At 51.3% G+C, this 13416-nt stretch overlaps 2 protein-coding genes and 1 long non-coding RNA gene across 7 annotated transcripts; 2 read left to right on the top strand and 1 right to left on the bottom strand.

Moving 5' to 3' along the window:
- Window positions 1-1576: 1576 nt before the first annotated feature.
- On the top strand, window positions 1577-7483 carry LOC116712919 (zinc finger protein 358). The gene is made up of 4 exons (XM_032552812.1): window positions 1577-1705; window positions 3533-3655; window positions 4965-5565; window positions 5981-7483. Exons 3-4 carry the CDS (start codon window positions 4994-4996, stop codon window positions 6789-6791), a joined length of 1383 nt encoding a protein of 460 aa, XP_032408703.1. The 5' UTR covers window positions 1577-1705; window positions 3533-3655; window positions 4965-4993; the 3' UTR covers window positions 6792-7483.
- LOC116712984 (uncharacterized) lies at window positions 4504-9730 on the bottom strand. The gene is made up of 3 exons (XR_004337744.1): window positions 9588-9730; window positions 8684-9428; window positions 4504-4616 (listed from the first exon to the last, which is right to left on the bottom strand). It is a non-coding gene; the product is annotated as an uncharacterized LOC116712984 (long non-coding RNA).
- On the top strand, window positions 7760-12517 carry prkn (parkin RBR E3 ubiquitin protein ligase). 5 transcript variants are annotated; one of them, XM_032552802.1, is made up of 11 exons: window positions 7783-7965; window positions 9012-9175; window positions 9261-9495; window positions 9575-9684; window positions 9855-9938; window positions 10012-10127; window positions 10196-10332; window positions 10403-10464; window positions 11214-11447; window positions 11522-11639; window positions 11714-11930. In XM_032552802.1, the coding sequence occupies exons 1-11, from the start codon at window positions 7959-7961 to the stop codon at window positions 11815-11817; spliced, it is 1371 nt and encodes a 456-aa protein (XP_032408693.1). In that variant the 5' UTR covers window positions 7783-7958; the 3' UTR covers window positions 11818-11930. The 5 variants fall into 5 exon arrangements, with proteins under 5 accessions (XP_032408694.1, XP_032408695.1, XP_032408696.1 ...); XM_032552805.1 differs by lacking the exons at window positions 11522-11639; window positions 11714-11930 and adding an exon at window positions 10523-10653 and having other exon boundaries at window positions 7763-7965; window positions 10403-10490; window positions 10721-11365; XM_032552801.1 differs by having other exon boundaries at window positions 7766-7965; window positions 11522-12517.
- Window positions 12518-13416: the final 899 nt, after the last annotated feature.

Raw genomic sequence — 13416 nt, 5'->3', positions numbered from 1 at the left:
ACCTGATATGGTAACAGACTGAATGTTTTGTTTTTAACGTAATCTCTGGCGCAGGCTGTTGCCACGGCAACAGGTGTGCTAAAACGACAAAGAGAGACAGAGAGTAAAAAGGTAGAGCGGTTTTGAGTTGATCACCTGTTCAGGTTATTTTATCTTCGCTGTGGCTCATTACAGCCGCTGGAGTTTCTGAACGTTCAATAAACCACAAACTTGGACTGATGACGAGTAGAAGTTATTCACAACAAACATCAAATGGGACAAATATATTTCATTAAGTAACAAACAAATGGCTTCTACCGCCATAATTATATGAAAATAAATTAATTTTCTAATATAAAAAATAGTTTGCTGCTCTCTGGCGTCTCGCTTTGAGCTCAGAGTCTGAAAGGATTTTCCTCTTTCAAACTTGCTGTTTATTCTTCCTCTTATTTAGTGGAAATATTGATGTTGGTGAGACTTTCTCCAAAATGATAACCTTTCTAGCTCCGCTGCTGAAAATGAGGAGCAACATTCACAAATGACATTGAAATCAAATCCAGTTCAACATCTGAGCTGATTCCTCTGGATCCTGTTGGAGGAAAATATCCCAACATCAGACGATGTAGTTTTATCTTAACAGAGCTCAGTGGTTCCTGGCGCCATGTCAGGAAGACCAAGTGAAGCTGCAGGATCTTCAGAACTACTGGTCCTACTGACCATCCTCTGTCTGGACACAGGACCAATATCACTAGTTTAACAGCTAAAATGAATGGTTATATACCAGAGATAGAAAACTGGGATGAACTCCAGGCCATGACTGTCTCCTGGCGTCTGGAGGCGACAATATTACCAACCAGTACGCTGAGGGAAACACGGCTCCACTTTGTAGCAAGAGCTACCCAGCTTTTAGTCAAAGCAGGTGTTTTTGGGCCTTCCCTCCTCAGAAAAGCCCTGCCCATCCCAAAGTACTGCTCAACCCACCGAACACAGGCCAACCAGAACCAGCCTGAAACCACAGCCCACAGTTTTAAAAACATTTCTTCATAGCAAAATGTTTGGTTTAATATGCATCTGAATTAGTGATTTGACTTTATTGATTTGATTCAAACAAGTTCAGAGAAAACTCAGCAGATATAAGGCCAGCGGTAGAAAAGAAGAAATAAAACCTTAAAATGAGGTGAAATATGAGGAACTGAAGAGCAGAAATGAAACATCAGCAGCAGGAGAAGCTGAGATTATAAACATCAGCATTAGAAATATTGTTCAAACGGTTTAAAACATTTAGAGATACAGAAAAAACTATTATATTATATATATTATATATATATATATATATATATATATATATATATATTATATATATGATATTTACTTCAAATCATAAAAATAGTTAGGAGACAGAATCCTGCTTGTGGCGTCACAGCGTAAAGCCTCGCGATATCTCACGAGCTTTGAATGCAAACTTTCAGCTGTAACTCCTCCAGCCAATCAGACGGAGGCTGCGCAGCGGCTTGACCAATCAGAGTCGGCTCTCTACGGCGCGCCGCCTCCGTGCCGCAGCGTCTCATTGACTTTAGCTGGAGGCGTGCCGCCTCTGCGCCGCGGCAGCGTCGGCTCCGCCACTATGCGGCCGCTCCTCGGCTGAGATGTGACAGAGGTGCGGCAGGAACCACCGACTCCGAACAGAACCCGGAACCGAACCAGCAGGACAGAACCGGCTCGAATCGTAAGTGGGAACTGGGTCCGGAAGCGGCGCGGCGGTTTGGCGCCAAGGAGCGCGGTAGGAAATGTGCGGGAGGAGCCGCGGTGCGGCGGGCCGCCGGGGTTCGGAACCGAGAACCAGCCGGAACCAGCGCGAGGCGAGGCTCCACGCAGCTCCATCCGGCCGGAAGCTGCTTGAAGCTCGGTCTCGGTACCGGCAGAGGTTCTGGCACCGCGCGGCTCGCTGACGCCGCTGCGGAAAACGCGCCACAGGCCTAAATATTTACGGCGCTGCTCCTCTTCCTCCTCCTCTTCCTCTCTGCCCTCTAGGCTCCCATCCTGCCTTTTCTTCATCATGTCCATCCAGCCTCCTCCTCTTCCTCAGAGATGAACCTGCTGGTGTCCAGGTGAGGCCAGGAGACAGGAAGTGACGTCACACAGCAGGTGAAGTTGTAGCGGCTTCACTCCATCCATTGGCCCAACCCAGAAGCAACAACCAATCACAGCTGGAGTACCAGGAGAGAATCCACCGGGATTCAAACCAGAAACCTCCTGCAGCAGCGGGGAGGTTAACTCTGGATTAATTCAGGTTTAACTCTGGATTAAGTCTGGTTTAACTCTGGATTAATTCAGGTTTAACTCTGGATTAATTCAGGTTTAACTCTGGATTAAGTCTGGTTTAACTCTGGATTAATTCAGGTTTAACTCTGGATTAATTCAGGTTTAACTCTGGATTAACTCTGGTTTAAGAATAAAAACAGATTAAAATGAAATAAAACATCCTCTTCTGTCCCTCGGTGGACAAACGGAGGAAACTCCTCAGTTCTGATGTTTGGATTTTGAGCGGGTTCTGGTCCGGTTGGACCTGAGACAATAGAACCTGCTTTCTCCTGGACTCACCTGAACTACAAAGATGCAGGTCAAGGTCAGGTCAGGGTCAGGTCATTGTCCTGACTTAGCCTGCTTCCACTCAGACGTGACGTCAGGACGTCTCTGTCCTCTCCTCATTGGCTGCTGGAGTGTCACATGATTAACCCTGAACCGTCTTCCTCCTCTCTGATTGGCTGCACCATCAGCTTCCTGCGTGAATATCGGCCAATCAGATGCTTGCAGTTGCACCAGTGCAATCTTTTTTTCCAGTGACCTTTGACCTACTCCTCCTACTGTCTGCTTAAATATTTGTTTAATGGTTTTTATCCTATTTTCGCAGCATTTTTAAAAATGTAATGTATATCTGTGACCTTTAGAGGGCAGCAGAGTGAACAAAGGAGGCAGATCAACTTTAAAGTTTTCATGACGTTTTTCCAATTTTCTATTTGTAGTTTTTATACAGTTTTAAAACATATTTGTTATGATTTATGTTCTGCACACTGATCTTATTTTAAAGGGTTTTTTTGGCTAAAAAGGCAGGTTGTGGGAGAAGCATAAGACATGGGGCAAAGGTCAACGGGCCAAGACTCAATCATGGGATTCAAACCCGTTTGGGCTGCGCAACACACCGATCTCATTTTCAACAAAATGTAATATTTTTTTATGTAATTTTCTTATCTAGTTATTTTTGATATTTTGTTAGATTTAGTTTTACATTATTAAACTGATTTCTGATGTCATGTTGAATGTTTTTCTTTTTGTAACATTTATTTGAAGGTTGTGTTCATATTTTATATTCTTTAGTTATTAAATGTTTTTTATTTTAAGTCTAGCACATTTAATACATGAAACCGGTAGTGAGGTCATAAATGTTTTATTTGTACATTTTAATGTCATTTTTTAATTGCTGAACGCGGAAGCGTAGCCATGATATTTTTTCCACCTCTGTAATGTTTGTAACTTTACTGCTCTTATTTTGAAGGGCCGTCTTCCGGTCGTCTCGACCATTTAATCCTTCCTCTCGGAGCTCCGTGTCCCGGCGGCGGCTTCCTGTTATTGTCACAGCCCGCTCCGGTGGATTTCACTGATTAACGGCTGGATCTTGGTGAGTAACCGAATTCTGGCCCGGTTCTGGTACTTCTGCGATGAGCTCCGGGTTTTTATTCTGACAGTTCCCGCCGGGAAGGAGAGCAGCTGGTCCTGCTTCCTGACAGCCGCCCGGCCCCGGAACTTCTCTGAGAAAAACGCCGGTTTTACTCCTGCGAGCCGGGCGACCTACGGCAGCGGTTTTAGCAGCGGGTCGGGATGTTTCCAGAACCATGACTGTGTAGGGCTCGGTTCGGCTTCCGGACAGCAGTCATAAAATGTTGCAGCGAGAGCCAAATTAAGCTTTACTGAGAGAAGTCAGGCGGCTGGCGCCCTCTGTCGGCCACCTGGGGAACAACAGGAAGTCAGGAACCTCTGGGAGGAGTTTAATAAAAATACTGAGTGAGATAAACTGATCCGAGACCAGATCTATTTATCTAGATCTGATCTCAGATCTGATCTGTTCATCTAGAATTGATCTGGAACCTTGCCTTTATACTGAGGAAGAAAACTTGGTTTAATCGAATCATCCAAACAGATTCCAGGTCAGTACCAGTTATCAATCAATCCATTCAGGGCCAAATCATTATCCTAACTGGTTAAACTGGAAACCCAGCAGGTCCTTACAGCATTCACTCCTCCTGGGCAGCAGGGGGCGACAATCCCTTTCATGGAATCATTAACTTTACAGCAATTCCTCATACAGAGCATGCATGTAGCGACAGTGGAGAGGAAAAAAATCCCCTTTAACAGGAAGAAACCTCCAGCAGAACCAGAACCGGGCTCAGTACCATGGGAACCGACCGACTGGAGGTTAGCGAAGACACAGCTGAAGAAGAAACAGATGAACTGATGTTGGATTATTTCTGATGTTCATGAAAGTAGAAACAGCAGGAGAGGGAGAGCGATTAGGTGATGGCAGCATCATGTCAGCCGCCTCCAGGAAGGAACCAGCCAATCAGAACACAGAGCAGGTGGAGCTGCCATGGAGAGAAAAGAACAGGAAACCAAAAGTTAAAATGACGGCAAACGGTGCAAACTGGAGAGTAGTAGAAGAAGAAAGGGAGGAGGAGTGGCCAGTTTGTCCTGCAGCAGCCGGTAGCATCATGACTACAGGAGGAGCTCAGGATGACCCCGGCCAGCAGAACACACTGAGGTTCTGTTGGGTTGCTGAGCTCTGATTGGACCCAGCTGTGGCTCTGTTGGTTCTGTCTGTGCTGGATGGAACCAGAACCGGGCCCCAGCTCAGTCGGTTCTGGCCGCTCGTCACCAGGAAGTGGCGTTCCTCTCCCTAATCTGACCCCGTGACCCCTGCTCTTCCTCCTCAGGTCGGCTCCTCTTCCTCGCCGCCTGCGGGATGGAGGACTCGGAGACGGAGCTGACGGTGTCGGAGTCGGACGCCCTGGGCGCGGACTTCATCACGGTGGAGCTGGACACGCAGCCCATCGAGTACGTGGTGAAGTGGGCCGAGGTCGGCTCCAAGTTCACCATCTCCTGCGTGAAGAAGGACTCGGATGAGGCGGAGGAGCTGACGGCGGAGCCGCTGAAGATCGAGGCGGACGAGGCCTTCTTCGCGCCGTACGAGGAGGTGTTCCCCTGCGAGGTGACGGAGCAGAGCGTGGAGATCAAGACGGACTCGGACGAGGAGGATGAGGACGGCGAGGAGACGCGGCTGCTGCTGGAGGCCGGTGGCGGCGCGCCGGACGGCGAGGCGGACCCGGACGGGGACTACTACGAGCCGGAGGGCCGGCAGTACCGCTGCAGCTACTGCGGGAAGCGCTATAGCCACGCCTCCAGCCTGTACCGACACCAGCAGACCCACACGGGCCGGACCGGGCCGCCGCCGGCCGCCAAGAGAACCCTGGAGCCGTCGCACCCCGACGCCCGCTACTCCTGCCCGCACTGCGGCATGAGCTTCAAGGGCAGCAGGTGAGCTGGGCGAAAGGTTCTGCTGGGGCAGGAAGCGGGCCAGGTCCGGTACCTGGGCGACTCGGGTTCCTTTAGCTCTGACCCGGTTCTGACCCATTCCATTAGTTCTGACCCGTTCCTTTAGTTCTGACCCGTTCCGTTAGTGCTGACCCGGTTCTGACCCGTTCCATTAGTTCTGACCCGTTCCTTTAGTTCTGACCCGTTCCGTTAGTGCTGACCCGGTTCTGACCCGTTCCATTAGTTCTGACCCGTTCCTTTAGTTCTGACCCGTTCCGTTAGTGCTGACCCGGTTCTGACCCGTTCCTTTAGTTCTGACCCGGTTCTGACCCGTTCCTTTAGTGCTGACCCGGTTCTGACCCGTTCCTTTAGCTCTATCCTGGTTCTGACCCGGTTCTGACCCGCTCTGTCTCCCCAGGATGCTGGGCAGCCACCTGCGGCTCCATGGGAAGCGGCGCATCCACCCCTGCAACATCTGTGGGAAGGAGTTCAACCACAGCTCCAGCCTGTCGCGCCATCGCCTCGTCCACAAGAAGGGGAAGGGCGGGGCCAGGGAGGCGGAGCCCGCCGCTGCCCTGCGCCACAAGGCCGCCGCCAGGAACAAGAAGCCCCGTAAGGCGGGCGGCGGCGCGGCGGCGGGCCCGGCGGCGGACCGGTTCTACGCCTGCCCGCAGTGCGACCTGAGCTTCCGGACGTCCACCCAGCTGTCCAAGCACCAGGTGAGCCACGTGAAGGAGCTGCTGGACAGCTACACGCCCGGCAAGGAGAACCTGGGCGAGAGCTCGTCCGACCTCAAGATCCGCCTCAAGCTCTGCTCCCGCGACAAGCCCAACTTCTACACCCTGTGCAAGAAGAACCGCCGCCGCCGCGGGGGGCGGCCCCCCCGCGGGGCCGACGACGACCCGGAGGCCGGTGCCGGGGAGCCGGGCGGCCACCGCCACGCCTGCGACCTCTGCGGGAAGAGCTTCAGCCACGCCTCCAGGCTGGCGCGGCACCAGCAGACTCACGGCGCCGGCCCGGGAAAGCCCGTCCTCGCCAAGCCGGGCCTGGCCGCCTCCAAGTCCAAGACCTACGTGTGCGCGGCGTGCAACAAGACCTTCATGCACTCCTCCAGCTTCTCCCGCCACAAGAAGGCACACCTGCAGGCCGCCCACCTGCAGGCCGCCGCCCTGAGCCGCAGCCCTCCCATGGTGGACGAGACCGCCCCGCTGGAGTCCGACTCCGAGTGAGGGTCTCTTTGACCCGGACCCGTTCTGGGTTGGTTCTGGACCGGCGCCGACCGGTTCCGGACCGGTTCTGGGACCAGTTGTGGTCAGAGTGAGAAATGTTCTGGACCCGTTGGGATTCTAGTTCTCCAGGTTTCAGGAACTGGAACTGGTTCTGTGTAGATAGCAGCAGGACGGCCATATATGGGCGTGTCGGCCGCTTCCATATATGGTCAGAAGGGACCGTTAGCTTCCTGCTCCTCTGATTGGGCTTACAGGCAATCCACCTGTTCTGGTCCCGCCCCCTGCCCCGCCCCCTCCTCAAACAGTCCCAGAGCCTCATGGGAAATGGAGTCAAGGCCAGCAGACTCTTCAGTAAACTGACTGCTGATTGGACGGTTCAAATGAAACCTGTGAAATTGGTTATTGATCAGCGATCGGTTCCTACGGATAATCTGTCACCAACATAAAAGCGTTTCCTGCGGATGCCCCGCCCCCTTCACTCTGTGTTCCTGCTCGACACTTTGAGTTTTATTGTGTGAATTGGAGTTAATTTAATGGTGATTTATTTATAAATGTGTGGGCCCCCCGACCCCCACCTCCTGTAGAAGATAAGCAGCACTTGATGCCCCGCCCCTTAATACCCTTCCCCCCCCCCCCCCCCCCCCCCCCCCCCCCCCATCGTGTTGGTTTGTTTGGGTTTGGTTCTGCAGATAGAACAACTTTCCTTATTGTACTAGAATAAACCTGTTCACCTGTTCTGTCGCCATTTTCTAATAAATATTAAAACATCTTCCTGTCTGCTTCCACTTCCTGTTGCATCAAGTAGGCTTTTAATTTGAAGGGTCACATTCTGAGCCAGGGGTTCTGATGGATCATAACCAGAACCGCATCAAGATGAAGCTGCAGGTAATGTGCCGGCGCAGGGTGATCACCGGAGCCAATAACACCTTTCAATTATGTTAAACATTTAGGTTGTCATGGAAACCAGTTGGACTCCTGGTTGGCTGAATCTGTGGGGGTATGAATACTTGTGGTCTCCAGGTTAACCTCCTCCTCTGGCCGCAGCCTGCCGTTCCCCTCCAGTCCGGCAGGTGGCGGTAATCCTGCCCGCTAAGTGCCGGACTACAGCTCCCAGAGTGCACCGCGGCCGGCAGGCTGTAAACACGTCCATGAAGGACGCGCAGCAGGATGATCGGTGAGTTCTGGTCCGGTTCTCGGTTAGGTTCGGATCGAAGATCGATCAGGTGACTCAGGGACACGTGACCTGATCGACCCGCAGTTCCTACAGCTTAAAGATCAGAACCGCGGTGGACTGGGTTCCGACCAGAACCTGTCCAATAGGCCGGGTCACAGGGTTCCGAACCAGTCAGAAGAACCGAGCGGGTCCAGATTTATTTAAATTGGTAATAAATTTGAGAAAGTTCTGGAGGTGAGTCCAGGTCCAGTTCTACCATCCTGCATCCCTCAGTGAATGGACCGGTACCGGCCCGCCAGTGCGGCAGGTTCTGGAGGACTGGACCTGGTCAGCCCAGTTCTGGTGGTTCTGATGCACAGAAAGTCAGTGACGTGTTGGACCCGAAACTGGACCTCTTGGTTCTGGACCGCTGGGACCAGAAACAACCGGACCCAAAAAATAGAATAAAAATTAAATAAACTGGAATATGAATGAAGTTTCACTGAATAATTTTAAAAAACGGTGATTTAAAACTTTTATTTCTGTGAATGTTGATGATTTTGCTTACAGCTGATGAAAACACATTATAGATTATTAAACCAATAATAAATAAACATTATAGATTATTAAACCAATAATAAATAAACATTATAGATTATTAAACCAATAATAAATAAACATTACTAATGCCTTATGATGGTTCATATTTTCAACAGGTGCTTTTAATGACAAGTCTCACCTGAGCGAATATTGAAATGTCTTCCTGTTGTAGTTCTTAAAGCAGAACCTGCCGGTCCAGGTGTGTCAGGGGGCGGGGCTACCAGAGAACCAATCATTCATCAAAGTTCAAACAACAAATACATTAAAAACACAAAGAAACATCAGAATGAACTGAAGCCATCCGGATCAGAACCAGAACCAGGTTCTGATCCGGCTGAACGCCCTCACCTGGTTCTGGTTCTGGTCCTGCCTGAGACCGACTAGAGCTATATGAACCCAACAGGCCGTCACAAGTAAAACCATGAAATCTGCTTCAGTGTGAAGTTAGAGCCTCACCTGTGCTGCAGTGTTTGTGCGGTTCAACCGCGGCCCCGGCGTTGCCATGGAGCTGAGCGCGGCGGCCCGCGTGGCGGAGCTGAAGGAGATCGTGGCGAGCCAGCAGGGAGTTCCTGCCCAGGAGCTCCGGGTTCTGTTCGCCGGCAGGGAGCTGCAGAGCTCCGCCTCCCTCCAGGTGAGCTCCCACTCCCATGTGCAGGTAGCGCTTACCTGCTGTCCTCCTCACCTGCTGTCCTCCTCACCTGCTGTCCTCCTGTCAGGCCTGTGACCTCCCAGAGCAGAGCACGGTCCACGTGGTGCTCCCTCCTCCAGGCTCCCTCCACCTGCCGCAGCCGCAGGAACACCTGGCTGCCAGCGTAACAAGGCTGACCCGGCTGGACCTGAGCTCCTCCAGGCTGGCCGCCGCCGCCGCAGTGCAGACCGCCGTCCTGGAGGGAGGAAGAGGAGGAGGAGATGAAGATCAGAGGACAGAGCAACAGGCTGCAGCTCCTAAAGGTCAGTAGCTCCTAAAGGTCAACACACACCTGTCTCCAGGTGTGTGTTGTGTCTCCAGGTATGTGTTCTCTGTCTCCAGGTGTGTGTAGTACCTTCTTCGTGTACTGTAAGCGCTGCTCATCCATCCAGTCAGGAAAACTCCGTGTTCGCTGTCGGCGCTGCAGACAGATGACGCTGACGCTCTGCAGGGTGAGAACGGAACTGCAGTACTTCCTGTATGTGTACTACTTCCTGTGTCGTACTGTTGACAGTACTTCCTGTGTGTGTACTACTTCCTGTGTAGTATTTCCAGTCCTGCTGCAGTTCCTGCTGGCAGCCAGCAGGGCGTGCTGTTACCCTTCTGTGTGTCTGTCTCTCAGGGTCCTTCCTGCTGGGATGATGTTCTCCTGCCTGGACGGATTCATGGCGTCTGTCAGTTTGAAGGTTGCCATGGCAATGAGGCGGTAAGGGGCGGGGCCTGAGAGTTTCAGAAAGGAAATCCTTGATCTCTTAATTTTGATTGGTCATTGATGGCAGGAGTTCTACATGAAATGTGCGTCTCACCCCACGTCAGAGGACGACGTCTCGGTGGCGCTGGACCTCGTCCTGTCCAACACCAGAAGCGTTCCCTGCATCGGCTGCACCGACATCAGGTAACGTCCTCACCTGTTTCTCCCTCCGTCCCTCTCCGCCCCCCTCCTCACCCCGTCTCCATCTCCAGGGACGTGGTTCTGGTCTTCCAGTGTTCGGACCGTCATGTGATCTGCCTGGACTGCTTCCAGCGCTACTGCCAGACGCGGCTGAACGAGCGGCAGTTTATTTACGACGCTGTGATTGGATACTCGTTGCCATGTGCAGGTTAGGGGCAGAGCCTCAAGGGAGCGGGTCCAACAGGTGATGTGCCTGACTTCCTGTTGTCTCTCTGCAGCTGGCTGTGAAAACTCTCTGATCAGAGAGTTACATCACTTCAGGATCCTGGGAGACAATCAGGTGACTCCACCACAGAAAGAGTCAGGGTCACCCCAGGAAGTACTTCCTGTGTTCTCGGGTCACCCCAGGAAGTACTTCCTGTGTTCTCGGGTCACCCCAGGAAGTACTTCCTGTGTTCTCGGGGTCACCCCAGGAAGTACTTCCTGTGTTCTCGGGGTCACCCCAAGAAGTACTTCCTGTGTTCTCGGGGTCACCCCAGGAAGTACTTCCTGTGTACTCGGGGTCAGCCCAAGAAGTACTTCCTGTGTTCTCGGGGTCACCCCAGAATTGGTGACTCATTGAGGTTCAGCTGAATAAATATGGAGGTGAAATAAAGTAACGAAGGAAGCAGAACCTGGATCAGAGGCGAAGACACTGGAAGCAGTGGGAGGTTGATGAGGGTGTGGCCGGTCAGAGGGAGACGGGGCAACTGGAGCAGAGGAAGATGAGGAAGACGAGGGAATGAACACTGAGGGATCTTAGTTACCAGGGAAAAGGACGAACCCTAACAACAGAAGAGGAAGTGATGCAGAGAGACTTTGTCTGCTGAACAGTCCCGAAATGGAACCAGTTCAAACCAGTTCAAACCTTCAGGTGCCTGTAGTTCACCTGAAACACCTGCAGACAGGTGAGGACAGGAACTGATGACCAGCAGAGATCAGGTCTCTGTTCAGCTGCATCACTTCCTGTCCAGGTGTTTCCAGGTGAACTATCTTCAGCTGGGGGTTCGGTTGTGTGGGCCGGTGCTGACCCCTGTGGTTCTCCATCAGTACGGCCGCTACCAGCAGTACGGCGCTGAGGAGTGTCTGCTGACCGCCGGCGGCGTGCTGTGCCCCTCACCTGGTTGTGGGGCAGGGCTTCTACCACCTGAGGGCAGCAGGAGGCTGGAGTGTGACCGGCGGCTGCTGGGCTGCGGCTTCGTCTTCTGCAGGGACTGCAGGGAGGGCTTCCATGAAGGGCCGTGCGAGGGCCCTGCGGCCCCGCCCCCAGCAGACGCCTGCCAGGTGAGTCACATGATGATAATGATGATGATGATGACGATGATGATGGAGGTGATGAAGGCGATCCCTCTCCTCAGGGCTTCGTGGTGGAGGACGAGGCGTCTCAGAGAGGGAGGTGGGACCAGGCGTCTCTGCAGCTCATCCAGGAGTCGACCCGGCGCTGCCCGCGCTGCCTGGTACCTGTGGAGAGGAACGGTAAGCTCCGCCCCAGAGCCCGCCCATTTGTCCACCACGTGAGCACTGAAGGCTGCCCGTGTCTCCCCCTGCAGGCGGCTGCATGCACATGCAGTGCACCCAATGCCGAGCGGAGTGGTGCTGGCTCTGCGGCGCCCCCTGGAACAGGGAGTGCATGGGGAACCACTGGTTCGGATAGATGCTGCGGCCAGGCTCCGCCCACTGCCGGGGGGGCGTGGCTCCGTCCATCATCGGTTCAGACTGTGGATTTGTCCCTGAGTGTAAATAACAGAATAAAATGTGAGAACCCGACTGCGTCTGTCCCTGTGTCTGAGACAGTCAGCTGTCCTCAGCTGGACGTCCAACAGCGTTCCTCTCGGTCAGGGATATTTACGGAAAAATACCCAGATAGCAAGAGAAACAATATTGTTTATGGAAAAAAATCTGATCATATGTGATCACATGAATAAAATACTTTATCACATGTGGAAAATTTGAACACCATGTGAATGACAAGGGAAATGAATATTCCTTAATATTTATCTTAATGTTAGTTGACATATTTACCTATCAAGCTGCAGCATAGTGTAGCATTTATGATGCTGAACTCATGTTAAGATGAGGCGATCAATATTTAAAATAAAGAGCTGTTAATCAGAAAACCTAAAGATAAAACTCAGGGAGGATCAGGGTTTATTTAACAGAGACAGAAAAATAATGCAGAAAGTGATTTGTATTGTAGTTTTTACAATATATACAGGATAAACTTAAATCAAATAACTGGTTCAATCTTCCATTAAAGGATCCAACATTAGTTGAACATGTTGCCTAAATATGTTGTCATTTTCCTATTAACTAAAATATTGCTGTTTGTGATACGCCAAAACTCATAATTACTTCAAAAATGTACATCTTTTCCAGTAGCCTACCCTATTTTTCCACCGATGGGTTGATGACGTCATCAGATCCATTCTGTACTGGAGTCTACAGAGGAAACACAGGAAGGCTAACTTCGAACACAACGAAGGACCTGATCTGGACCCTGGACATTTCTCCACACTTTCAACCATTTATAACAGCAGAACCAACGAAGGCTCTAACAGGTGATCGTTACCTTAACCAGCTAAAAATAAACGCCGTGCTGAGACAAGCAGAGCCGGACGGTCTTTGAGATGCTAACAGGAGCTATACTGCCTAAGGTACTGACATCACCGATCCGACCGGACCCATGAAGGTCAGGTGTGGCTGTTAGCGCCATCCGAACCGGACGCTGGGAGAAACATCAAAAACAAGCAGCACTAATGGAGTTATTACTACTGGAGATGCTAACGGAGCTATTACTACTGGAGATACTAACGGAGCTATTACTACTGGAGATGCTAACGGAGCTATTACTACTGGAAATGCTAAATGAGCTATTACTACCGGAAATGCTAACTGAGCTATTACTACCGGAAATGCTAACTGAGCTATTACTACTGGAAATGCTAACGGAGCTATTACTACTGGAAATGCTAAATGAGCTATTACTACCGGAAATGCTAACTGAGCTATTACTACCGGAAATGCTAACTGAGCTATTACTACTGGAAATGCTAACGGAGCTATTACTACTGGAAATGCTAAATGAGCTATTACTACCGGAAATGCTAACTGAGCTATTACTACCGGAAATGCTAACGGAGCTATTACTACCGGAAATGCTAACGGAGCTACAGTAGAACACCAGTACTGTGAAACCACTACCAACAGTGTTGGTTGGGCAACAACCGGACTCAGAGCTACAGAAGTTCTTACT

The sequence above is a fragment of the Xiphophorus hellerii genome, chromosome 22, assembly GCF_003331165.1.
Source record: "Xiphophorus hellerii strain 12219 chromosome 22, Xiphophorus_hellerii-4.1, whole genome shotgun sequence".
NCBI lineage: Eukaryota > Metazoa > Chordata > Actinopteri > Cyprinodontiformes > Poeciliidae > Xiphophorus > Xiphophorus hellerii.
Note: the sequence above shows the minus strand (reverse complement) of the source record. Positions and strands in the feature narration are given on the sequence as shown.